Here is a 25,423-nt window from a genome sequence, read left to right on the forward strand (position 1 = left end):
GTAACATATTTTTCAATCTCAGACATTGGAGTTTTCATCTCTAGAAGTTTGATATGGGTCTTTTTATACCTTCTCTGTCTGTAATATCTTCAGTCTTTCCTCTGGTTTCTTGAATATATGGAATATAATTATAATTGTTTTAATGTCCTTGTCTAATAATCTTCATCATCTGTAATTTCTGAGTCAGTTTTGACAGAATGTTTTATTTTATTGTTTTGAGACGGAGTCTCGCTCTGTTGCCTAGGCTGGAGTGCAGTGGCACGATCTCACCGCAACCTCCGCCTCTTGGGTTCAAGCGATTCTCCTGCCTTAGCCTCCTGAATAGCTGGGACTACAGGTGAGTGCCACCACACCCTGCTAATTTTTGTATTTTTAGTAGAGACAGGGTTTCACCATGTTGGCCAGGCTGGTCTCGAACTCCTGACCTCAGGTCATCCACCTACCTTGGCCTCCGAAAGTGCTGGGATTACAGGCGTGAGCCACCGCACTCAGCCTAGAATGTTTTATTTTTCTTATTATGGGTTGTATTTTTCTGTTGCATGCCTGGTAATTTTCGATTGGATGCCAGCCATTGTGAATTTTACTTTGTAGATTATTTTCATATCCCTAAAACAGTTTGAACTTTCTTCTGGAGTATGATTAAGTTATTTGGACACAGTTTGAATGTTTTTGGGTCTTGCTTTTAAGCTTTGTTAGGTTATTCTAGAGCATTTAGTCAGGGGATATTTTTTCCCACTACTGAAGCAAGACCTTTCTTAGTACTCTAACTGGCACCTTGTGAATTATGACCTTTTCCACTCTTGCTGACGGGATCAGGGATCATTCACCATCCTATGTGAGCTTTGAGTATTGTTTCCTCTAATCCTTTCTGATGGTTCTTTGCCAAGCCTTTGGTTATTTCCTCTCATGCATGTACTGATCATTTAGCTTAATACTTTAGAGGAATGGTCAGCAGGTCTCTGGAGTTCTCTCTGTGTCGCTCTGTCCTCTCTAGTATTCTACCCTGTGAACTCTAGTTGCCTTGGGTTCTCAGGACTCCCACCTATATCTCCTCACCTCATGGAGTCTTCTGGGTTCCCTTTCCCCATGCCAAAGCCTTTCTTCAGGCAGCAAGTTGGAGCAATTATATTGCGCATCTTGTTTGCATTCCATCTCTCATGGTTCACTGTTCTTCACAGCCTATGTCCAATGCCTTCAGGGCCATTGTTTCATATATTTTGCCCATTTAAAAAAGTATTTGGACGTTTATAATTACTTTCTACTTAAATTTACTAGCTGTCACAATCATTATTGAAGAAATTCACTCTTGCAATAATATACATATGTACTTCAGTTGACATAGAATTTCAACATGTAAAGCACATAAGAATTTCTTGCCACAATCATGTTTAGAATGCTTACCTATATTATAAGGGGAATATTAAAATGTTAGTAAATACAATGACTTTTTTCAGATTAGACATGATAAATAGCCTGCAAGGTTACTTGACCATTGGTCACACAGAATTTCAGACAGATCAGAACCAGTGTCAAAATAGGTATTTGTCCTTTTGGCTTTTTAAAAGTCAAGGCTGAATCAAAGGTAAATGAAAATATTGCATGAATATGAAGCTAAAATTGAATTTTATTAACACACACAACAATAGCATTAGGTAATAGAGATACGTGGATAGACAGACGGTCTCAGTTTCTTTTTAATAATTGAGTTTTTTTTTTTTTTAAATCAAAGCTTTACACATAATTTAAAAACTCAAAGGTAACAAAACCTGATATGAAAAACTCCCACACCACCATGATGAAGCAGCTATTCTGCAGGTGTTTTGCCCTCATTCTGTGTGTCCACTTTCAATTCCAAATGGGCTTATATGACCAAAGAGATGCAGGACCTAACTAACATGTACCAACAGGAACCATGAGCACGTGTATGGAACTGGGTCCTGAGGGTGCTGGGTAAGAATTAAGTTTGTGTTTATATACGACAGCAGTACCCATTTATAGTATTGCCCTAGGGTTATGTTAACTATTCCACACTGCATCATAATCCAAAGAGATCTAGACCATCTGAACATCCCACATAATGTCACAATGACCTACCACATTGATGACATCATGCTAGCTGGGTGAGGTAAATAATAAGCAGCTAGCATACTGTACACTGGAGGATGGGAAATAATCCTTAAGACCCAGCAAGCTGTTACATCAGTGAAATTTTTAGGGCCCAGTAGGCTGCTTGAATGCCAAGATATACCCTTCAGAGTAAAGGACAAATTACTGCTTCTCACCCACTCATTTCACCAAAATTATTCTGCCACCAGGGAAGCATACCAAGTTGTGTAGGCCTCTGTGGGAATTCAGAAGTTGGCAATACTGTTCTGACTTGTAAACTGGGTGAGAGAGAAGTCTGCCAGTTTTCAGTGGGATCCATAGCACGTAAAAGTTCTCTAGCAGGTATGGTGTATTTAGCTCTGTTGCATGGACCAATTCAGGATATTCTATGGGACGAGTAAATGAGATAAACCATGAAAGTTGATGGCAAGCTCCAATGGGAGAATCACAAGGTCAACTCCTGGCATTCTGTGGCAAGGCTGGGCCATCTGCAGTGCAAAACCCCAAAAACAACTCTATCCAAACTAATGTGCCTTGGTAAGAACTGATTATGGACATCAAGTGACGATGTAGCCAGAGATGCCCATCATGAGCTGGGCACAGGCAGGTGGTCAGGCTCCCATGTCATATCTTATTCTTTACCGATGTCCCTTCCTCAGCTCACAATTATGGCCACTTGGGAGGCTCTCATGTCTAGCTTATGGAGGACAAAAAAGCCTGAGCTGAATTCACTGCGTTTTCTTGGAATATAGGTTCAAAACTAAAATGGACTGCTACTGCCCTACAGGCCCACACAGGACAGGCCTTAAAAGACAGCAGTGAGGAGAACCCTTCCAAATGGCATAATGTGGGGCAGTATTCCTGGTCATCAACTCTGTGTGGAAAGAAACTGTCTTGAAGTAAAACATATTTTCATGGCAAATGGCAAATAAGTTGGCCAGTTGATCACGGGTCTGGAATAAGACTGGCATATCAAGGACAAGAAGTCTGGAGAAGCAGTGGAGAAATATATGACATATGGCACATAAGGAGGGGTTTGGTATTGTATAACAGAATCTTTACCTGCCAGAGACAATCCAACATGCAAGCAGCATTAAATAACCAAGTAGACAGATTTAACCAGTTAACTTCAGCAGCTACAGCCATCAGCTCCACCGTCTCCTCCCTCTGCCCCCAGGAATGGCATAGGGGGCTCATGACAAAGTAGTCATCTTGCAGGAATGCAAGTGAGCAAGAGGCCAATAGACAGCCTCCACTTATCCAATAGCTACTCCCCAGGCCGGGTGCGGTGGCTCACGCCTGTAATCCCAGCACTTTGGGAGGCCAAGGTGGGTGGATCACCTGAGGTCTGGAGTTCAAGACTAGCCTGCCCAACATGGCGAAACCTGTCCCTGCTAAAAATACAAAATTAGCTGGCCGTGGTGGCGCATGCCTGTAATCCCAGCTACTCACGAGGCTGAGGCAGGAGAATCCCTTGAACCCAGGAGGCAGAGGTTGCGGTGAGCCAAGATGGTGCCACTGCACTCCAGCCTGGGCAATGAGTGAAACTCCATCTCAAAAAACAACAAAAAAACCAGCCACTCCCCAATGTTAAACACCAAGTTCCCGATACAGCCCCAACCCTCAAGGATTCCCAACAGCTACTTGGGCAGCAAGTTGACTTATGTTGGATTCCTTTCATCCTAGAATAGGCAGTGATTCTCCTTGACTAGAAACTGCCCATCTGCATTTATGAGTTTTGACTTCCTTGCCTATAAGTTGTTGGCCAGCTCTACTATTCAAAGGTTTACAGGTATTTGATCCATCAACATGTATCCTGTGTAATATTGCCTTTGATTTAGGGACCCACTTTACAGCAAAGGAGGTATGTCAGCAGGTACATAACCATGGGATCCACTGGTCCTATCACATACTATACAACCTAAAAAGTGCTGGCCTGATGGAAAACCCTTTTGAAAGTGAAAATGAAGCAAAAGCTTGAAGATAATAGCCTGTGAAATGGAATGACCCTGTCCACCAGGGTACAGCATATACTCTAAATCAATACTCATTGTATGGTGCTGTGTCTCATATATACATAGCATGCATGTTTGGGGATGGAAGGATATAAATAGAATTCCCACTGTGTAGTAGGCTGAATAATGGCCCCCAAATATGTTCAGATCCTAATACCTGGATTCTACAAATATTTTACCTTCATGATAAAAGAAACTTTGTGGATATGACTAAGTTAATGACCTCAAGATACAGAGATTATCCCTGACTATCCAATGGGCCCAATATAATCATAAAGATTCTTACAAGAGAGAGGCAGGTTTGCTTAGTAGATGCAATGACTTAAGCAGGAGGATGGGGTGATATGAGCAATGGGCCATAGCCAAGAAATGTACGTAGCCTCTAGAAATTGAAAAAGGCAAGGAAACAGACTTTTTCTTGAAGGCTTCAGGAAAAGCAGTCCTGTTGATACCTTGATTTTAGGCTTCCAGAACTGTAAGAAAATAAATTTGTGTTGTTTGAAACCACTAAGTCTGTCATAGCACAATAGGAAATTAATATAACCACATACTCTTACTCCCAGTGACCCATGTGAGAAGTTTGTACTTCTCATCCTCACAACTTTAAGTCTAGAAGTCCTGATTCCCAAGAGAGGAATCTTTTCATCAAGAGACACAATAATAGATCCTTTAAACTTTAACTTGCTGAGGTTTCCCAGTTCAGGGTCCTTGTGCCAGGACACCAGCAGGCAAGGAAGAGTCACCATGTTAGTTGGGGTAATTGAATCCAATTATCAGGAGGAAGTAGCGTTATTGCTACACGATAATGGAAGGAAGGAATGTACCTGTATTTTACATTCAAGGTATAGTGGTCTCTTGATACGTCCCAATATCAAGTAAAATGGACAACTTCCAAAACAGCAGGGTAAACATCTCCAAATATCGGCTCCTCTATAAAAGCAATGAGAACACGGGCAAAAATGGTCAACTTTTTCAGAACTCTACAAAAAGCTTGAAATAATCTGAGGTGCCTTTATTCGAGAAAACCAGCTAAATCTTGGTAAACAGGGAAGCATTTTAACTTGCCTTATTCCCAGCCCCCACCTCTAATACAATGATAAATAGTAATGATGACAGTGAGCAACCTTACCTTACTCTTAACTTTAGGGAGAATGCTTCCAGCGTGTCTCACCATTAAGTGATATGCTGTCCTTTGTTAAGCAGTATTCAGAGTCCTATTATATTGTTGGCTTATCCGTTTCCCACTGCACTCTAGTGTCACTTTTCTAATGAATCAAGTGACCCTCTATGTGTGGAGTTTTTCTAGACTTTCTGTTCTGTTCCATGGGTGTTTTTCTATCCATGTACCAATACTATCTTGTCTTCATTACTATAGTTTAGAATAGGTACTCATGTCTCACAGTATAAATCCTTCAACTTTGTTTTTTAAGACTGCCTTAGCTATTCTTGACCTTTTCCAGTTTCTTAAAACTGGATTTTAAGCCAATTTTGAAAAGGGGTTTTTGATTTTTGGAAAAAAGAACCTGCTGAGTTTTAAAATTGAGATTACATAGAATCTATAGGTCGACATCTTTACAATACTGAATCTTCCATCTTGAAGCTTTTATTGTATCCAGTTGGGTGTAACTGTGAAATGAGAAGCAATGATCAGAAACCCGGATTACAGGATCCCACCTAAGGTGAAAGGTCCTATCCTTCCCATCAGTAGGATACTATAGCCATCTTCTCTGGGCTCTCTGCTTTGACAGATGTTTTCAACTTAAGTATTACCTATACTCTTCCTCTCAGGAGTATCTCAGTCCTCAGATTATGCTTGACCGTCACCCAAGATTAACATATTTTATCATTCATTCACATTCTAATGTAAATGAAGTCCTAATTATTTCATATAATAATTCCAACTAATATCTTCACAGCACTCTTGAGCCATAAATGGAATCAGTGCAAAGTGCTGTGCATAGTAACAGGGGTTCCAATGAGTGTATCTCCTACAATTTGTTTACTACATGCTATACTACGTATTTGCTTTAATTCTTGTAAAAAGCATGATAACGTACTTGCAGAGGATCAGAGCTTAGGCTCTGGAATCAGAAAAATATGAATCAGAAACTTGGCTCTGCCACTACTATTGACTGAGTGAACTTGGACAAGTTTGGTGAGGGCTAAATTGGATAGTGCATGTCATGCATTTCATATCTTACCTGGCAATATTCTTTTTCCCAGATGATATTAAAGATTAGACAGCTTAAATACTTTGCCTAGAGACACAGAACTAGACAGAGGCAGCAGAAGAGGGCTAGCTACTGTGAAGCACATAGAAAGTACTCAGTAAATGTCTGCTGAATGAACAAACCACAGTCAGTCGGTATATACTCAACATGTACTTCAAATACCACTATATTCTCTGTTGTTTCCTTTAACTTACACACAAACTTAAAATTTTTTTATTTCCATAGGTTTTTTTGGGGAACAGGTAGTATTTGGTTACATGAGTAAGTACTTTAGTGGTGATTTGTGAGATTTTGGTCTGCCCATCACCCAAGCAGTATACACTGAACCCAATTTGTAGTCTTTTATCCCTTATCCTCTTCCCACCCTTTCCCTGAGTCCCCAAAGTCTATCGTGTCATTCTTATGCCTTTGCATCTTCATAGCTTAGCTCCCACTTATGAGTGAGAACATACGATGTTTGGCTTTCCATTCTTGAGTTACTTCACCTAGAATAACAGTAGTCTCCTATCTCATTCAGGTTGCTGCGAATGCCATTAATTCATTCCTTTTTATGGCGGAGTAGTATTCCGTCATATATTTATACCACAGTTTCTTTATCTACTCATCGACTGATAGGCATTTGGGTTGGTTCCACATTTTTGCAATTACAAACTATGCTGCTATAAACATGCATGTGCAAGTATCTTTTTCATATAATGACTTCTTTTCCTCTGGGTAGATACCCAGTAGTGCAATTGCTGGATCAAATAGTAATTCTAGTTTTAGTTCTTTAAGGAATCTCCACACAGTTTTCCATAGTGGTTATATTAGTTTACATTCCCACTTCTACATACACAGCAGTGTAGAAGTAGCAACAACAAACTCTTCCTATTTATTTGGCATCTATAAAACCAGAAAATTCAAATAGAATTTTGATGGGCACATCTGAGTTTACTTTAATGAGAAGAGAAAAACCATAAAGTAATTTAGGATAAGAGATCATTTTTACAGTAATTCCCAGTGTCTGAGAAAAAGTTATGGTATATATTTTCACTATCAATCCTACCGGCTTTGGTTGGAATGTGTCCCCCAAATTACATGTATTGGAAACTTAATCCCCAATATGGCAGTACTGAAAGATGGGACCTTTAAGAAGTGATTGGGTCATGAGGGCTGGTGATCCATTCATGGACTAATGGGTTAATAGATTAATGGGTTACTGTAAGAGTGGGACTGGTGACTTTTCTTTCTTTCTTTCTTTCTTTTTTTTTACAGAGTCTTGCTCTGTCGCCCAGGCTGCAGTGCAGTGGTGTGATCTCAGCTCACTGAAACCTCTGCCTTCCTGGTTCAAGTGATTGTCTTGCCTCAGCCTCCCACCACGCCAGGCTAATTTTTTGTATTTTTAGTAGAGACGGGGTTTCACCACGTTGGCCAGGCTTGTTTCAAACTCCTGACCTTAGGTGATCTGCCCACCTCGGCCTCCCAAAGTGCTGGGATTACAGGCGTGAGCCACCGCGCCTGGCCTGGGACTGGTAGCTTCATAAAAAGAGGAGGAAAGGCCTGAGTGGGTATGCTCAGCCCCTTCACCATACGATTCCCTGCAGTCCCCACCAGCAACAAAGCTCTCCCCAGATGTGGTCCCTCCACCTTGAAGTTCTCAGTCTCCTCCCTAACTGCAAGAAATGAATTCCTTTTCTTTATAAATTACCCAGTTTCAGGTATTCTGTTATAAACCACAGAATACAGACTAGGACACTACCCTTCCTACCAGTATCCCTATCTTCCACTTGAAGAAAATACATATTAGTAGAAAATACATATTAGTGAAGGGGTTAAATCCAAGTGCATGTTTCCTACTGCTTCCTCCCACTAAGGAAGCTAGGGTGCAGATACATGATTCAGTAAGCTTGACCAATTGGATGGTGATGTAGTTTGGATCTCCCCTGCACATCTCATGTTGAGATGTAATTCCCAGTTAGAGGTAGGGCCTGGTGGTGTCTGGGTCATGGGGACTGATCCCTCATGGCTTGGTGCTGTCCTCACCGTAGTGAGTTCTCATGAGATCTGATTGTTTAAAAGTGTGTGACACCTACCCCCACCCCCTTGGTCCTGTTTTTGCCATGTGAAGTGCCTGATCCTACTTCACCTTCTACCATGAGCAAAAGCTTCCTGAGGCCTCCCCAGAAGCAGATGCAGGCACTAGGCTTCCTGTACAGCCTGTAGAACCGTGAGCCAATTAAACTTCTTTTCTTATAAATTACTCAGCCTCAGGTACTTAGAGCAATGCAAGAATGGCCTAATATAGATGGTCTCTCCTGTAACTTGAAATCTTGAGGAATAATGAAAATAACCCCTTAATAAATTCCTCTCTTGCTTAAGATAACCCAGAAGAATCAGTTTCTATTGTAGGAAAAAAAGACTTCATTAATGCAAATGTCAAGAGAAAATTCAAATTAATTTTTACACATCCTTCCTCTAAACGTTTTGAAAGTTACTAAAAGGCTTTCTGAGCTGTTAAATCTGAAGGATTTATAACAGATTGTTATTTTCGAACACAGGTATTCTATGTATACAGTTTGTATGTTTGTGTGAATACACACACACACACACACACTCATGAACCACACTGTTTATGCAGACTCAGTATAAATGTACACCTGAGTTGTGCAACATTCAAATCAATGCAGAAATCAAGCAAAGATTAGATTCAGTTAATTGTAGTTATTTCTTGGAAACATTACCTATTTTTTGAGACAGGGTCTCACTCTGTCGCCCAGGCTGGAGTACAGTGGTATGATCTTGGCTCATTACAACCTCTGCTACCCAGGCTCAAGTGATCCTTCCACCTCAGCCTCCTGAGCAGCTGGGACCACAGGCGTGTGCCACCACGTCCAGCTACTTTTTTTTCCCCCCTCAAGACAGAGTCTCACTCTGTCACCCAGGCTGGAGTGCAGTGGCACCATCTTGGCTCACTGCAACCTCCGCCTCTCAGGTTTAAGCAATTCTCCTGCCTCAGCCTCCCAAGTAGCTGGGATTACAGGTGCCCGCCACCACAACTGATTAATTTTTGTATATTTAATAGAGATGTGGTTTTGCCATGTGGGCCAGGCTGATCTTGAACTCTTGACTTTGTGATCCGCCTGCCTCGGCCTCCCAAAGTGCTGGGATTATAGGTGTTAGCCACTGCACCCAGCCCACACCCAGCTATTTTTACAATTTTTTTGTAAAGATGTTTTGCCTTATTGGCCAGGCTCGTCTTGAACTTCTAGGCTCAAGCGATCCACCCTCCTTGGCCTCCCAAAGTGCTGGGATTTCAGGCATGAGCCACCACACCCAGCTGGAAATATCTTTTATCTTAAAAATTCCTAAGCATCCTATCAATTACCTCATTACTATAAATTTAATTTTAATGTAATATTTTAACACAGTTGCCAGGATCTTATTCAAACCTTCATTTTATAGATGGAAAAAGAGAGCTCACGCAGGGGTGTCCAAGGGAGAGAATATAGTCTTGGGTTCTTAGTTTCCGTTTCTGGTTGGGCCAGTAAATACTTCCTCATCCCTCTTTTCTGCTTATCACTAGAAACAGAAGCTAAAAACCATGGCTTCATACTGTTAAAAGCCTAAAACAAAACAGAACAACAGTAACAAAATAAGGTGGGTTGGACAAGCTTGGCAGAGAGCCTGCCTGGAGAAGCTGTATGAAAAAGATAAGAAAGACTCTGCCACCACTCCTGAAGGTTCTCGGCCCAAGATGGAATTTAGTCTCAGAAACTCTTATACTAATAAAATTTGTACATCAAATTAAGATCAGCAACAGTTAAAACATTAATAAAGACTGAAGCATTTGTTCAAACAATTTTATTTAATATTTAGTATATTTACTTTTAAAATAAAAATTAGAGGAAAGCCCATGAACTTATTTTCCATGAACATAATGCAATAGTAGTCACCTATCTCCTCTACCCAACTTGTGTTTTAGGAGTCCTTTTGGATCTTTTCCCCCATAATGGCCTCTCTCCTTTTGCTTTACAGTGCAGTCAGGGCAGAATAACAGATATGTTGAGTAGCTAATTTATATCTCTGAAGATCTCCATAGAACTCTTAAATTCTAAGTCTTCACAGTCTTTGCACCTTGCCAAGTTTGCTTTCCTTTGGGAATTTCGTCATAACCACAAGGTTATTCCCCAGATATGCAGTTTGGGGAAATTAATCTGGCAGTAGTAAACAGACTGGATTAGAAAAGGTGGCAATCGTAATGAGGATATTGCAATAACCGGGGAAAGCTACAGAAGGATCTTGAGTTAGGATGATGACAGTTACAATAGAAAGGAGACCAGTACAAGAGACAGTGAAAACAGAATGGATACAATTTAGTCCAAGAATTGGCTGTGGGTGAAAAGAAGAAATCAAAGATGTCTGAAGTTGTGAGTTTCAGGTAGCTCTGGGTTTAAAATCCTAGTTCTGACTCGCACTATCTTTAGATGTACTCGCTGCTGACTACTAACTGAACAAGGTAGTAACCCTGTCATCTTGTAACTTACCTGAGTCTCAGTTTCCTCCTCTGTAAAACAAACTACCAAAATAAAGCTGACGAAAAGATTTAAGTAACATATAAAACCCTTAGGACAGTGCCTAGTATCCATTAAGCAGCAGATAAATGGCGGTCATTGTTAGGGAGTAGGGTAGACGATAAGAACAGAAAGTTAAAAAAATGAGTAGCAGCACGGACTTTTGCGTGGGGATTCGATCTTTCTACTACACGTTACACATACCTCTAAGCAGAGAAAGGGGTTGGAGGGGAGTTTGATAACGTGACTAATAATCCTCCTCCCCTTTGGGGGGAATCTTGATAAAGTATAGCCACTCACATGGAGGACTAATATAAACTGGATTGCAGAATGCACTTGGGCTGGGAGCTCAAGTGGGCCAGGCTTCTTGATTCCTGTTTTATCCCCCTTAAAGTAGGATAGCAAGGTCTAACTTACACTTTCATTCGCTGCTGAAGTTTCGGAACAGAAAGATAGCCAGATCATATTCATTACATGGATAGGCAAGAAAGCATGAGCCCTGAGGAGGAAGGAAAGGACTGTCCAGGTGTACTTACCTCCAAGATGAGAAATATCAAAGACAGGAAACCCTAGGTTCTTGCCCTTCAGTCGCTATCTCCTTGCCATTAGTAAAATGCGGCCGATGAATGTCCTCACTTCTGGACATCCCCATCTGGGCAGGAGGTGGGAAGGGTGATGTGCAAATGGATGGGAGGAACCTTTTTCTCGGCAGCGCCCACCACACGCAGCCCAGTGCCACGCACCGCAAGCGCTCCATAAACGCACACAGCGTCGCCCCTACCAGAATCCCGGGCGGCCTTCGCGGCATTTCTCCTGGCGTCGGCTTTCAGACTCCCGCGGGTGGGATAGGTCGAGAGGGCGGCATCTTTTGGCTTTTCTTCTCCCTGGAAGCTCTGAACCACGTTTATGCAACGTTTAATGGGCTCTAATAAAACGGCTAATATTTTGCCCAGCGGAAGCACCTACCCCTTCGCTAAGCCGACTCTGCGAGGGTGAAGCTGCAACCCCAAGGCCGGAAAACTCGGCTACCGAAAAGCGCGGCTACCGAAAAGCGCATGCGCCACGGGTTAGCTAGCGAAACCCTCAGAGGTGGGCGGAAACCATGGCAACCCTGCGTGATGACGACGTGGTGACCGTCCCTAGCGCTGGATTATGACGCAGGCAGTGGGCGCGGACTCTGCGGTTCGCTTCGCTGACGGCGCAGCCTCCGGGCCTCGCCACAGCAGCAACGGCAGAGGCCAGCGGGCGAGGTCAAGATGGTGGCTCCGCGGGCGGGGGAGGCGGTGGAGGGAGGAGGAGTCAGACCTTAGCCTGCCGGAAACACCGAAACCCAGAGACCTCCTGGGGAGCCGCCGCCGCCGCCCTCTCTGCCGTCGCTGCCTCCGCCGCCTGCTCCACTTCGAGGGACGCGAGCGGGCGGCGGGGCGGGCCGTGAGAGAGACAGGAGAGGAAGGAGGGCAGGGGCGGAGTTGCCCGCCTTAGCCCCCGCCCCCGGCCGCGGCCCCGGGCCCTGCCCCGCGTGGCCCTGCCCGGCCCGCCCAGCCCCGGTGTGGCAGCGGCTCATGGCGGCGGTGGGGCCCCCGCAGCAGCAGGTGCGGATGGCCCATCAGCAGGTCTGGGCGGCGCTCGAAGTGGCGCTCAGGGTGCCCTGCCTTTACATCATCGACGCCATCTTCAACTCCTACCCCGATTCCAGCCAAAGCCGGTTCTGCATCGTGCTCCAGATCTTCCTCCGGCTCCTTGGTAAGGGAACAGGGTACCCTGCGTCCCGGGACCGCTCTGCGGGCCGAGATGTGCCCCGAGGAGCGGGCAGGCGTGGGAGGCCATGGGTCGAGTATGTGTCTTTGGGAACTACAGTTTCATCTCTGAAAGGGTCGTCTGTACAGGGTGGGAGGGGGAAGGAGATGATACTTGTCTGAGTTGACAGCGGAGCAGTCCCCCTAGCGAGGACTCAGTGTTGTACCTCAGTGAGAGGGGGAGAAAGCAAGAATGCGTGAGCATGCAGCTCTTTGCCCGTTTCTCTTGGGAAATGAGTCCTGGCTTACCGCGTCCTATGCGACAGCCTTCGAAAAAACGACTGTATCCCAGTCTCGTCGTGTGTGACCTTGGACTTCTGCCAAGGCGTGGGCCTCAGTTTCCCTTTATTACAAAATGCAGAGTACTTGTATATTGTCACTTCTGCTGCACCCAAGGGTCCACAGGATCGTGAAGTGTCTGCAGTAAATGACATCCAAGCGAAGGAGACAGGGTTTCGAATGTCAGACCTTGAAGCCATTACCAAAAATTCTCATGAAAGCGCGATGCTTAAATCGAGTCCTAAAATTTTCCATGAATAAACGAGAAGGTATTGAAGGTGACTGTAAAAAGTGATGAGCCATTTGCCAAAGAAACGTCTGAAAATCATTCTTTGTTTCGTATGGATGGTGTGTTAAAAGTATCTTATATTTCATTTCTTCCTCTCCATCTTCACTTACATCATCAGAGTGAGATGCATTTATGCGTAAAATAATTTTTTAAGTAATTGCAACTTGGCAATTTTTGTTGATGAGGTAATTCTGGTGATCGGTCTTAAGTAGGCTAGTGCTTTTGAAGTGTTGCTGAGGGCAGACTGAGGGTGAGATCTTTACCAAGCCTTTCTGAATTACAAGCCATCTGTTGCTTTATTCTTTCAAAAGAGGAGTGGCAATAAAGGCCGAATTTTGTTCTTAGCAATAAATAGCCATATTTTACATTTCTCTGGTACTTTCCTTTTGCAAAACATTTTCACTGGTATTATCTAACCTAACCTTCAGACATCCCCCAGAGGTGGGTGGTGGTGGTCTCATTTTACAAACCAGGAAACAGGGTCATAGAGGTTAAGTGTTGCTCTTGGTAGGCAGCCGGTAAGTGGTTGCCAGAGGCTGGGGCTTAAAAATCTTTTGACATTAAGTATGGTTTACTTTTCTCCCTAACAGCTGCAGTCCAGATACAGAATGCTATAGTAATGATCATATGCTAGATCTTAAAACTAAAGATGTGAACGTGATGTTCAGCTCAAGCTGCTTGTAACCCACCGGCTACCTGATTCCAGCCGCTCCTACTTGCCACTGCTAACGTATACCACCACCACAATTTGTGTTAAAAATTGGGCTCTGTTTGAGAGGATTCTGTATATTCAGCCCAGAAATAGTGTAGTGACTGCTTTGAATATTCTTACAGCATGATGACTGCAGATTCTCTGAGAATCCCTTTGGGACCTGGTGCTTTAATGCAATACTCTGTTGAGCTTCAGGCTAGGCAGCTTCAAGGAAAAGAAGTATTTTCTTTAATTAAATAATTTGTAGTTTAAGAACATTGAACGAAGTAATCTGGTATTTTCCTTGTACTAGCCATGCTTCTTTTGTAATAAGTCTTGAAAGTTTGTGTTTGACGGTTTAAAGAAGAGCGTGACTTAAGGCGACTACTCAGTGCTTTGGTTTATTTTTGCCTTTTAAAAAAATGGACAATGATGACATCTGTTTCATAGGGTGTTAAAGACAATAAAACTATTTTAATGCTTCATTTAATACCATATTTTGTTAGATATTTTGGTCTTTTGAAATCATCAGCAAAGTATTGGTGCTGTTTATTTGAAAATTTTGATCCCAGAATCTCTGGATCAGACTTTGAGAAATACAAAATATTTTTCAGATCTATCATCTGACTCTTCTTATATTATGTCATGTAATTATGCTAATTTTTCATATTTGTAAGGATGATAAGAATGAAAACTGGTTTTGGTACTAAAAAATTATATGTTACTAAAAGACACAGGTTTGTGTGTAAAATATGCCAATGGATAGTTGAAATTAATTGTTCTGCCTTGTTAGTTTTTTTGTAGTTGTAGACTTCTCAGTACTACTGTGTATAAGTCTTACCGCTTGTCAACCTCACCCTTTTCTTTAAAATTAATGTGTAAAAATGGAAATCTATCTCTTAAGTAAAAAGCATTACCAGTTTTATGTATGGTGGTAGAAGTATTTACTCCCTTCTTGCCTACAAAGTGGTGCTACAACTATACCTTCATTTGATATCAAAACTAATTTGAGATTTCAACCGGTTGGAAAATAAAGCAACTCATTTTGGAGATCCAAATAAAATTCTATGACAATATATAGAATATTTAAGAACATAAAGCCATGTCTTAAGGGATGTTAAATACTAAATGAAACTCAACCCAGAGCAGCATAATGCTGAGTTAGCAAATTTAAATTTTTAACCAAGGCAGAAAATGCAAGCCTAGGAGTTTGTTTTAATAGTATTACTCATGGTGGTAATTCATTGAGGTGGGAAAAGTCTTTAAACATAACAGCAAACCCAGAAGTTCCAAGGAAAAATCTGATAAATTTCAGTACATAAAAATGAAAAGCTTTTTTATGGCAAAACTTTAAAAATCCTTAAATGACAAACTGAGAGAAAATACTTGTATCATAAGTGATTCACGTTCTAGTAAGCGTTTTACTCTGCCAGGGAAGTTGAGGCAGGAGAATCACTTGAACCAGGGAGTTGCAAGCTGCAGTGAGCCGAGATCACGCCAGTGCACTCCAGCCTGGCGACAGAGTGGAGACTGTCTAAAAAAAACAAAACAAAACAAGAAAAAACTTATACTCCCTTAGGAAAATCCCTAAGATAAGCAATTCACAATTAACAAAATGCAGATGTTCAATAAGCAAGAGAAAAAGTATTTAGCCCTTCCTGCAGGAGCTTGATTTTATGGGGGGAAAAAAAGGACTTAGCCTTTCTTATAGTTAAATACAGTCAAGACCAGGTATGGTGGATCACACCTGTAATCCCAGCATTTTGGGAGGCCGAGGCGGGCAGATCGCTTGAGGCCAGGAGTTTGACACCAGCCTGGCCAAATGGCGCAACCCGTGTCTACCAAAATATTAGCCGGGCGCAGTGACTCCTGCCTGTAGTCCCAGCTACTCTGGAGGCTGAGGCACGAGAATCACTTGAACCGGGGAGGTGGAGGTTGCAGTGAGCCAAGATCGCCCCACTGCACTCCAGCCTGGGCGATAGAGCGAGACTCTCAAAAAAAAAAAAAAAAAAAAAAAAAAAAAGAAGTCAAAAAAATTTTATCAGATTGGTGAAAAGTTCAAAGTTTTGCAAAGACCTTTTTGAAATAGGTAAATTTATACAATTTTGGAAGACTTTTTTTTTTTTTTTTTTTTTTTTGAGACGGAGTTTCACTCTTGTTGCCCAGGCCGGAGTGCAATGGCGCGATCTCGGCTCATCACAACCTCCGCCTCCCCGGTTCCGGCGATTCTCCGGCCTCAGCCTCCGGAGTAGCTGGGATTACAGGCAAGTGCCACCACCCCCGGCTAATTTTTTTTTCTAGTTTTAGTAGAGACGGGGTTTCTCCATGTTGGTCAGTCTGGTCTTCAACTCCCGACCTCAGGTGATCTGCCCTCCTCGGTCTCCCAAAGTGCTGGGATTACAGGCGCGAGCCACCGTGCCCGGCCCGGAAAACTGTTAATATCAGTGTAAAACTATTTGGCACTATCAACTGTCATTTACAACTGACTTTTTTGTTTGTTTTGTTTTAAAGACAGAATCTTGCTCTGTCACCAAGGCTGGAGTGCAGTGGCGTGATCTCGGCTCACTGCAACCTCCACCTCCCAGGTTCAAGCGATGCTCTTGCCTCAGCCTCCGGAGTAGCTGGGATGCCTGGCTCGTACAACTTTGGACTCACAATTTCAATTCTAGGGAATTGGCCTAGAGATATAGTTGTACAAAAGGACTATGGGCAAACACTACTGGAAATAAAGCAACACACTTAATCTAAATATGTATTGATACGAATCTGTTCATTGTATTAGGTCCAGCCATGCAATAAAGTTCTTGAAAGGAATGAGATAGCTATTTTTGGTGCTGAAAAAGACCTCAGAAAACCTATGAAGTGAAAAAACAAAGCCAAAGTAATTATAACTGGCAGAGGAATAGACAGAGATTTCTCAACAGTTGCAGTATTGACATTTTGGACAGGATAATTCTTTGTTTGCGGATGAGAGCTCTTCTGAATGCACTGTAAGATTTTTAGCAGCGTCCCTTTCCCCTGCCTATTAGATGCAGGAGCACCTTGCACCCCAACAACCCAATGTGATAGCCAGAGCTGTCGCTAGATATTGCCAGATCCTGGTTGAGAACCACTGGGATAGACAAATAGATTAGTACTTAGCCTTATTTATAATTAAATACATAGCCCAGAAACAGACACAAATGTATATATAGATATAATGTGTATCAGAGAGAGAATTGAAGTACCTTGAGGTAAACATGGACTGTTGAATTAATGATCATTTTGTTACACCTTTGGAAATAAATTATACTAGATGTCTACCTCATGTCAATACATAAACAGTCACTTCTAGACTGGGCAGTGTAGTGAGACCCTGTCTCTGCAAAAATAAAAGTTTAAAAAAGCCATACTTGGCGGTGGGCGCCTATATTCCTATCTACTCAGGAGGCTGGGGTGAGAAGATTGCTTGGGCCCAGGAGTTCAAGGCTGCAGTGAGCTATGATTGCATAACTGCACTCCAGCCTGGGTGGCAGAACAAGACCCTGTCTCTTAAAAAAAAAAAAGTCATTTCTAAGTGTATTCTTACCTAGATGTATATGTAAATATGAAATGAAGAACTTTAAATTTTTAGAAAAAAATATGGAATATCTTATTTTTCCCATCTTAGATTAAGGGAGAAATTCTGTAAAAATATATAAAAGCAAATACATAATGAAGATTGATAAACTGAATGATACTGAGGTTAAAAACCTATGTTAATCAAAAGATCGCACCACTGCACTCCAGCCTGGGCAACAGAGCGAGACTCTATCACTAAAAATAAAGAAAGTGAAATCTCGGGTAAGGGGGAACTACTGTACTTACATTTACCGATTTATTATAAAGGCAACTACAAAGGACACAGATGAATTAACCAGATGGAAGGAGATGTACTAGGTGAGGCAAAGAAGGAGAGAAGGGGAGAAGGGGTGTGGAGCCTCATTGTTCAGCTGAGAGCTGACAGAACTCAGTCCTTTTGGGTTTTTATGGAAGCTTCCTTAAATAGGCATGATTGATTAAATCACTAGTCATTGGTTTATGGACTCAAGCTTCAGCTTCTTCCCCCTCCCCAAAAGTGGGGGCTGGGGGTAGGAATCAAAGGTATAACCCTTAATCACTGGGTTGATTCTGAGCTGGCTACCTAGCCCCCATCCTGAAGCTATCTAGGGGCCCCCAGGCACCAGTCATCTGATTATTGTACAAAACAGTCATCACTCCAGAGATTCCAAGGATTTTAGAAGCTATGTCAGAAAATGGGATAAAGACCAAATATTAATTTTTTTTTTATGATATCACAGATGGGAAAGACAACCTAGAAAAACTTGCTTTAACTCTTCATTTAACACCTCTCTGTAGGGTTTGGCTTTTTAAAATCCATGTTCATATATTTTTGATAAAAGCATACTTGTTATAATTTCAGGTTAAAAGCAAAAGTTTAATTTTGTGTTATTAATACTTAGAACACCATTTTTTTTTTTATACCTAAAATAAGAATCCAATAGAAATTTTTTCTTTATAGTTTATCAAGTATGCCAACAGATTAACAACATTTCAAGACACTTTGTTGTAAACTTCATTGCAGAAGGCTCCCTTGGGAGTAAGGTAGTAATAACATTTATTTCTATGCTTTTCCGTATTATTCTGTCAGGTATTGAAATGTTTTTCAACAAGTTGCTTTTTGTTTTAAAGGTATTTCGGGTACTTGGAGAATTGTAAATATTATGTTTTGTACCCTGATTTTTAGTCATAAGTTTCCAGAAGAGGGTAAGGGTATGAATAGACTTTACACATAAAAGAGTGAAACACTTTGTTATGTAACATGTATAGTAAGTTTTTTTATTTTTTCCTTTGTTTTTATTTGCCTGTTTTTGGTAATCCAGATTGAGAAGGCCTGAACTTTCATGAGTTGAGTTCGTATATAGTTTCAAAGTTCCTGAATTGATTTGGATACCTCCCTCTTTTTGACTACCTTGAAAACTCTAGTGAACTCTCTTAATCACAGGAGAATTGGACTGGGATCTCTGAGTTGTGATTTCAGTAAATTCTGTTCTCTTTTAATTTTTTATTAAGCAGCATTTATATACAGCCTTGATTACTTGTGCAAGTCACTTCCAAATCCTAATGAGAAACTGTCTCTGGACTTTTATATTTTCTTAGATCTACAGTGTAAATACCAAGAAAACATTTCATATCTAATGTAAGAATGCACTGAAACTTTGATATTATTCTGCAGAGGCCATGAGAAAGATGATTACTTTGGAGACTTATTACTTGGGATGTCTGCTTTTAAAATGAGAGCAGATTCTTCCCAAACTCCATAAGTAGGAACGTGACTATAAGGAAAATCTGTGAACCCCATATACCTACAAACTTTGGGTAGGAATTAAAACGTGTACTATTCTTGAAATGTTAACTCACTGTTACATCTTGGGGGGTGTGATTTTAATCAGGATGGAGTATTGTCAGATTGTTACTTGCTGGGACACATCCAAATTTTGAGGTTGTAGTCTTACTACATTATTTGTCTATTTGATGCCTTCCCCTTTTTTCTTTGATACATTTGCATAAAGCACAATGGCACTTTTTCACTAGAAATGTTTCTAAAACCCAAATCATTTCTTCATTTGTGTGTGGTGAAAACAAGCTTCAGGAAAAAAGTTATTAGAATTTTAAAAAATAGTTATAAAATTATAGCAAAGCTCATGAATAGTTACTGAAGATTACTTTACTACTTTGTGAATAGCAATTGACAAAAATAATTTACGGTTCCTACTTGACTTTCTCCCCTCTACGTGGCATAAAGTAGAACTAGAGTTTTTTTGTTTTGTTTTGACCCAACTTAGAAGATTTGTTTTAAAGTTTCTGAAGTTTTGTCTCAGGAAAATAAGGTTGTTTTCCATGTAGAGAATGTGAGATTACATATGGCATCTGGTAGGCTGAATTAATTCCATTTTCTTGTTACCTTCCATGGAAGAAGTTTCCAATAAAAAAAATATTTTCTGGGTAGGGCATAGTGGTTCACGCCTATAATCCCAGCAGTATGGGAGGCCGAGGCGGGCGGATCACCTGAGGTCAGGAGTTCGAGACCAACCTGACCAACGTGGAAAAACCCTGTCTCTACTGAAAATGCAGAATTAGCCGGGCATGGTGGTACATGCCTGTAATCCCAGCTACTTGGGAGGCTGAGGCAGGAGAATCGCTTGAACCTGGGAGGCAGAGGTTGCAGTGAGCCGAGATCACGCCATTGCACTCCAGCCTGGGCAACAAGAGTGAAACTCCATTTTTTAAAAAAAAATACCTATTTCCTGTTAAAAGAGCCTGTTCTGCGCTCACAACTCTTTGGGAGATTATTGGTGGCCCATTTGCTTGGGGAATCAGGTGGTTTGTATTTAGAGGTTTATATGTCTTCTACTTTATTGTGTCCTTTTGTTTTCCTTTTCACAAATGACTTGACACTTTGGCACAGAATACATTTTAAATCCCTGGACAGAGTCATCATTTAAAGGAACTAGCCCTTGCCTGTATGTGCAATGGATTGTGAAATGCGTCCACTGTAATAATATGCAGTGTCTTAATTACCTGCTGAAATAAGGTGGATAGATGGATTTTTATTTTATTTAATATTTATGTATTTATTTGAGACAGGGTCTCCCTCTGTCACCAAGGCTGGCGTGCAGTGGCGTGATCTCAGCTCTCTGCAACTTCTGCCTCCTGGGTTCAAGCGATTCTCCCACTTCAAGCCCCTGAGTAGCTAGGAGTACAGGCACGTGCCACCACGCCTGGCAAATTTTTATATTTTTGGTAAAGACAAGGTTTCACCATGTTGACATGGTCTTGAACTTCTGGCCTCAAGTGATCCACCCGCCTCAGCCTCCAAAGTGCTGGGATTACTGGTGTGAGCCACTGCGCCCGGCCAAGATGGATTTTTAACTTGGAGTTTGTCACTTTTTCTGGACTCCAGGGTGTGGTTTCTCATTGTCTTTTTCACAGATTTTATTTTTCAAGCAGGCTATATTTTGTCATTGCCTTTAAAAACATCCAGAAGTGACAGACATTCCCACTGTCATTCCCAATGTCCCAATAAGTACAGTGAATACTATTGTACTTACTTTGTACAAAATATTGTAGGATCCATAGATGGACAGGGTTAGGATCCTTGCTTTCTGTTACAGATACATGTATAATAGGGTAGATTATGCTTAGATAACCGCAGACTACAGTATCAGGTGGAATGAGTGTTAAGTGTTTCACTAAGTTCTGCAGGTATGCTGAAAGAACAGTTTCTATCAAAGAAAGCAGGATGCTAGGATAAGTAGGATTTGAACAGTCAGGGATTGGGAAGTTGGTGGGGACATCATTTCAAGCAAAGAGAATGTAAACACTGCTGTAGCTATAGTGGAGAAAAGAATGTGTTTGGGGAACCCAAGTCTGTGTGTGTGTGTTAGGAAGAATATTACTGTAAAGCAAATTGGATCCTTGAGTGCCAGGAGCAAGAATGTAGATTTTAGTTAATAGTAATTTCAGAGCTGCTGAAGTATTTTGAGCAGAGGAATGAAGAAAGGCAATTTGGTGATAGCTTGTAGATGGATTTAGACAAGATGAGGGTTTTTTTTGAGACAGACTAATTGATTGGTGTCACAGAAAAGGGGGATAGAGGTGTTAGAAGAATTTGGCAACTAATTGGCAAAGTTTGAGCATGTGGGGCTGGGTTGGGAGTATCTCTAAGAGAACAATAATGGTACCTTCAACTGAAATAGCAAATCACAAGGAAAAGCTGATTCTAGGTTAAGGCAAGTTGAGTTTCAGAACTTTGGAAATTTGCAGTTGTAATGTAGGAGTGAAAGTAGGTGAGTATTCAGATGACATTCCCATTGTTGAAACCTTGGATAATAATATGTTTATTGTAATCCTACTTAAAATGTGCATTTCTGTCAGAGTACAAAGAAAGATGGTGTCTATGGAGTGGGGGAAGGAGAATTATCATTTTCTAAAAACATGTCTTGGTTTTCTGAGTGTTACTTTTGTAATGTGAAGAACAATAAAAAGAGATGACTATTTTAAGAAACATTCAGCATTGTACAGGAAAAAGGGAACTTGGAGGATGTCTCTAAGTCTGAAGGAAACTATGTAGGAGGAAAGAAAAACTGAATTTTGGATCCTTTGGAGAATGCTCAGAGTTGAGTAGGAAATAAGAGCTGCCATGAGTTCACAGTTTGAAGAAAAGGAGGAATTAGGTGGAAGTATAAAACTTGATTTCCTAAAGAATGCTTTAAAAAAAAAATCTAAAACTTGGCTGGGCACGGTGGCTCACGCCTGTAATCCCAGCACTTTGGGAGGCAAGGCAGTCGGATCACTTGAGGTCAGGAGTTAGAGACCAGTCTGGCCAACATGGTGAAACCCCGTCTCTACTAAAAATACAAAAATTAGCTGGGCGTGGTGGCAGGTGCCTGTAATCCCAGCTGATTACAGGAGGCTGAGGCAGGAGAATTGCTTGGGTCTGGGAGGCAGAGGTTGCAGTGAGCTGAGATTGCATTGCCAGCGCACTCCAGCCTGGGCAATGGAGTGAGACTCCGTCTCAATCAATCAATAATAAATGAATCTAAAACTTAATAGGAACAAATGTTTTCCATTTGGGTTATTTTTAACCCAATTTTTAAAGTTATCATAATTTTAATGATTATGAAATGATAAAGGACATATTCTTTTGAGTTTTAAAACTTATTAAAATGTATGTACCACTACACATTCATCTTGAGGAGATAATTTAGTAATTTGGTGCCTTGGACATATACAGTGTTACTTGAAATACTTTGGAAATTAGAAAGGAAGGAATGAAACTTTAAAGAATAATTTATTATGTTTGGTCTGTCCTCCTGAACTCTGACTTTACAAAACCTTTATTGCCCTTTACGCCTAAATCATCTTGAGGCTTAATGTTCATAACTGAAAATATTCATATTTCCTAATTAAAGAATATCATAACTATTAGTGGGGAAACGTTCTTACAAAGACTTCATTCAAATGACTTTTTCTTTCTTTCTTTCAGGTATATTTGTATCCAGTATTGTTCTGATCTTGTCACAACGATCACTTTTCAAGTTTTACATGTACAGCTCAGCCTTTCTATTAGCTGCAACTTCAGTGTTGGTGAATTATTATGCTTCTTTGCACATTGACTTCTATGGTGCCTACAACACATCAGCTTTTGGAATTGAGCTGCTTCCTCGAAAAGGTCCCTCGCTGTGGATGGCACTTATCGTTCTACAGCTAACATTTGGAATTGGATACGTGACACTACTCCAGATTCATTCCATCTATTCACAATTAATTATTTTGGATCTCTTGGTTCCTGTAATAGGCTTAATCACAGAGCTACCATTACACATCAGAGAGACTTTAGTGTTTACTTCTTCCTTGATTCTCACATTAAATACAGTGCTTGTCTTGGCAGTGAAACTGAAGTGGTTTTATTATTCCACACGATATGTTTATCTTTTAGTGAGGCACATGTATCGAATTTATGGATTACAGTTGTTGATGGAGGACACATGGAAGAGGATTCGTTTCCCAGACATACTGCGAGTCTTTTGGCTAACGAGAGTTACAGCTCAGGCTACAGTGTTAATGTACATCTTAAGGATGGCAAATGAAACTGATTCCTTCTTTATTTCTTGGGATGATTTTTGGGACCTCATTTGCAATCTTATAATTAGTGGATGTGATTCTACACTAACTGTACTGGGCATGAGTGCTGTAATTTCCTCAGTAGCCCATTACTTGGGGCTTGGAATATTGGCCTTTATTGGATCAACTGAGGAAGATGACAGGCGGCTTGGCTTTGTTGCACCTGTTTTATTTTTTATTTTGGCTCTTCAGACTGGGTTAAGTGGGCTAAGACCAGAAGAGAGACTTATTCGCTTAAGTAGAAACATGTGCCTTTTATTAACTGCAGTCCTGCATTTCATCCATGGAATGACAGACCCTGTATTAATGTCTCTCAGTGCCTCTCATGTGTCATCTTTTCGTAGACATTTTCCTGTGCTGTTTGTCTCTGCTTGCCTGTTTATTCTTCCTGTCTTACTGAGTTATGTTCTTTGGCATCACTATGCACTAAATACATGGTTGTTTGCAGTTACAGCATTTTGTGTGGAACTGTGCTTAAAAGTAATTGTTTCTCTCACTGTTTATACGTTATTCATGATTGATGGCTACTATAATGTCCTCTGGGAAAAGCTTGACGATTATGTCTACTACGTTCGTTCAACAGGCAGTATTATTGAATTTATATTTGGAGTTGTAATGTTTGGAAATGGGGCTTACACTATGATGTTTGAGTCAGGAAGTAAAATTCGGGCTTTTATGATGTGCCTACATGCATATTTTAACATCTACTTACAAGCCAAAAATGGCTGGAAGACATTCATGAATCGTAGGACTGCTGTGAAGAAAATTAATTCACTTCCTGAAATAAAAGGGAGCCGCTTACAAGAAATAAATGATGTATGTGCAATCTGCTATCATGAGTTTACAACATCTGCTCGTATTACACCATGTAATCATTATTTCCATGCACTTTGCCTTCGGAAATGGTTGTACATTCAAGATACTTGTCCAATGTGCCATCAGAAAGTATACATCGAAGATGATATCAAGGATAATTCAAATGTATCTAACAACAATGGATTTATTCCACCCAATGAAAATCCAGAGGAAGCTGTAAGAGAAGCTGCTGCTGAATCTGACAGAGAATTGAACGAAGATGACAGTACAGATTGTGATGATGATGTTCAAAGAGAAAGAAATGGAGTGATTCAGCACACAGGCGCAGCAGCTGAAGAATTTAATGATGATACTGACTGATGAAAATAGCATTTATTAATCATTGAGGTATTTGTTTAAAATTCAGTTCATCCAAAATGGAGTGATATCCTTCACCTTCAGTGTGTAACCAAGCACAAAAACAGTATCAATGTTGAATCTGTGAATGGTTTTCCGTTTACTGTGATGTGCTACTGTAAATATACCTCTTTAATTACTTCTGGTCTCTTTGGTGACCTGTTTAAATTTGTGTACATTATTGTACATAGAATAAAATGTTTTCACATTTTTATGACAAAATTTGAACAAATAGCTTTTTAATAGCTGTAATGATCATATGGTGCGTCAACTGTGCCAAAAATTCTTCAATGAAATCATATAACGTATCTAACTTTGGACCTCAGTTTTTCTTCAGAATGGGTGGGAGAATGAAAATGCAAATCAGGAAACCACATTAAAGTTAAGGAAATAAAATAATTTGACCAGAGGATAAGGGACATGAGAGAGTATTTTAAAACTAAAGAAAAAATTAGCCTGCCAGAAGCAACTGAGGAACTTTTTTGAAACTTGAGTAGCAGTGTAATTGAGCTGAGTTTGAAAGTCATGGTTCAGAGACCGAGGGTTGGG

At 40.9% G+C, this 25,423-nt stretch overlaps 1 protein-coding gene and 1 long non-coding RNA gene across 2 annotated transcripts; one reads left to right on the forward strand and one right to left on the reverse strand.

The window, feature by feature from the left end:
• Window positions 1-1,666: 1,666 nt before the first annotated feature.
• LOC119624866 (uncharacterized) lies at window positions 1,667-12,078 on the reverse strand. Its single transcript, XR_012093752.1, has 2 exons — window positions 4,946-12,078; window positions 1,667-4,594 (listed from the first exon to the last, which is right to left on the reverse strand). It is a non-coding gene; the product is annotated as an uncharacterized lncRNA (long non-coding RNA).
• An 86-nt stretch (window positions 12,079-12,164) lies between these two features.
• RNF139 (ring finger protein 139) lies at window positions 12,165-25,096 on the forward strand. Its single transcript, XM_008001492.3, has 2 exons — window positions 12,165-12,645; window positions 23,025-25,096. The coding sequence occupies exons 1-2, from the start codon at window positions 12,465-12,467 to the stop codon at window positions 24,836-24,838; spliced, it is 1,995 nt and encodes a 664-aa protein (XP_007999683.1). The 5' UTR covers window positions 12,165-12,464; the 3' UTR covers window positions 24,839-25,096.
• Window positions 25,097-25,423: the final 327 nt, after the last annotated feature.

This window comes from Chlorocebus sabaeus, chromosome 8 (genome assembly GCF_047675955.1).
Source record: "Chlorocebus sabaeus isolate Y175 chromosome 8, mChlSab1.0.hap1, whole genome shotgun sequence".
NCBI lineage: Eukaryota > Metazoa > Chordata > Mammalia > Primates > Cercopithecidae > Chlorocebus > Chlorocebus sabaeus.

What these genes read in the sequence shown, in the direction of transcription:
- RNF139 (XM_008001492.3), top strand. Translation starts at nt 12,465, where the DNA reads ATGGCGGCGGTGGGGCCCCCGCAGCAGCAGGTGCGGATGGCCCATCAG. An exon ending in GATCTTCCTCCGGCTCCTTG is followed by an intron (nt 12,646 to 23,024) that starts GTAAGGGAACAG and finishes TCTTTCTTTCAG; the next exon opens with GTATATTTGTATCCAGTATT.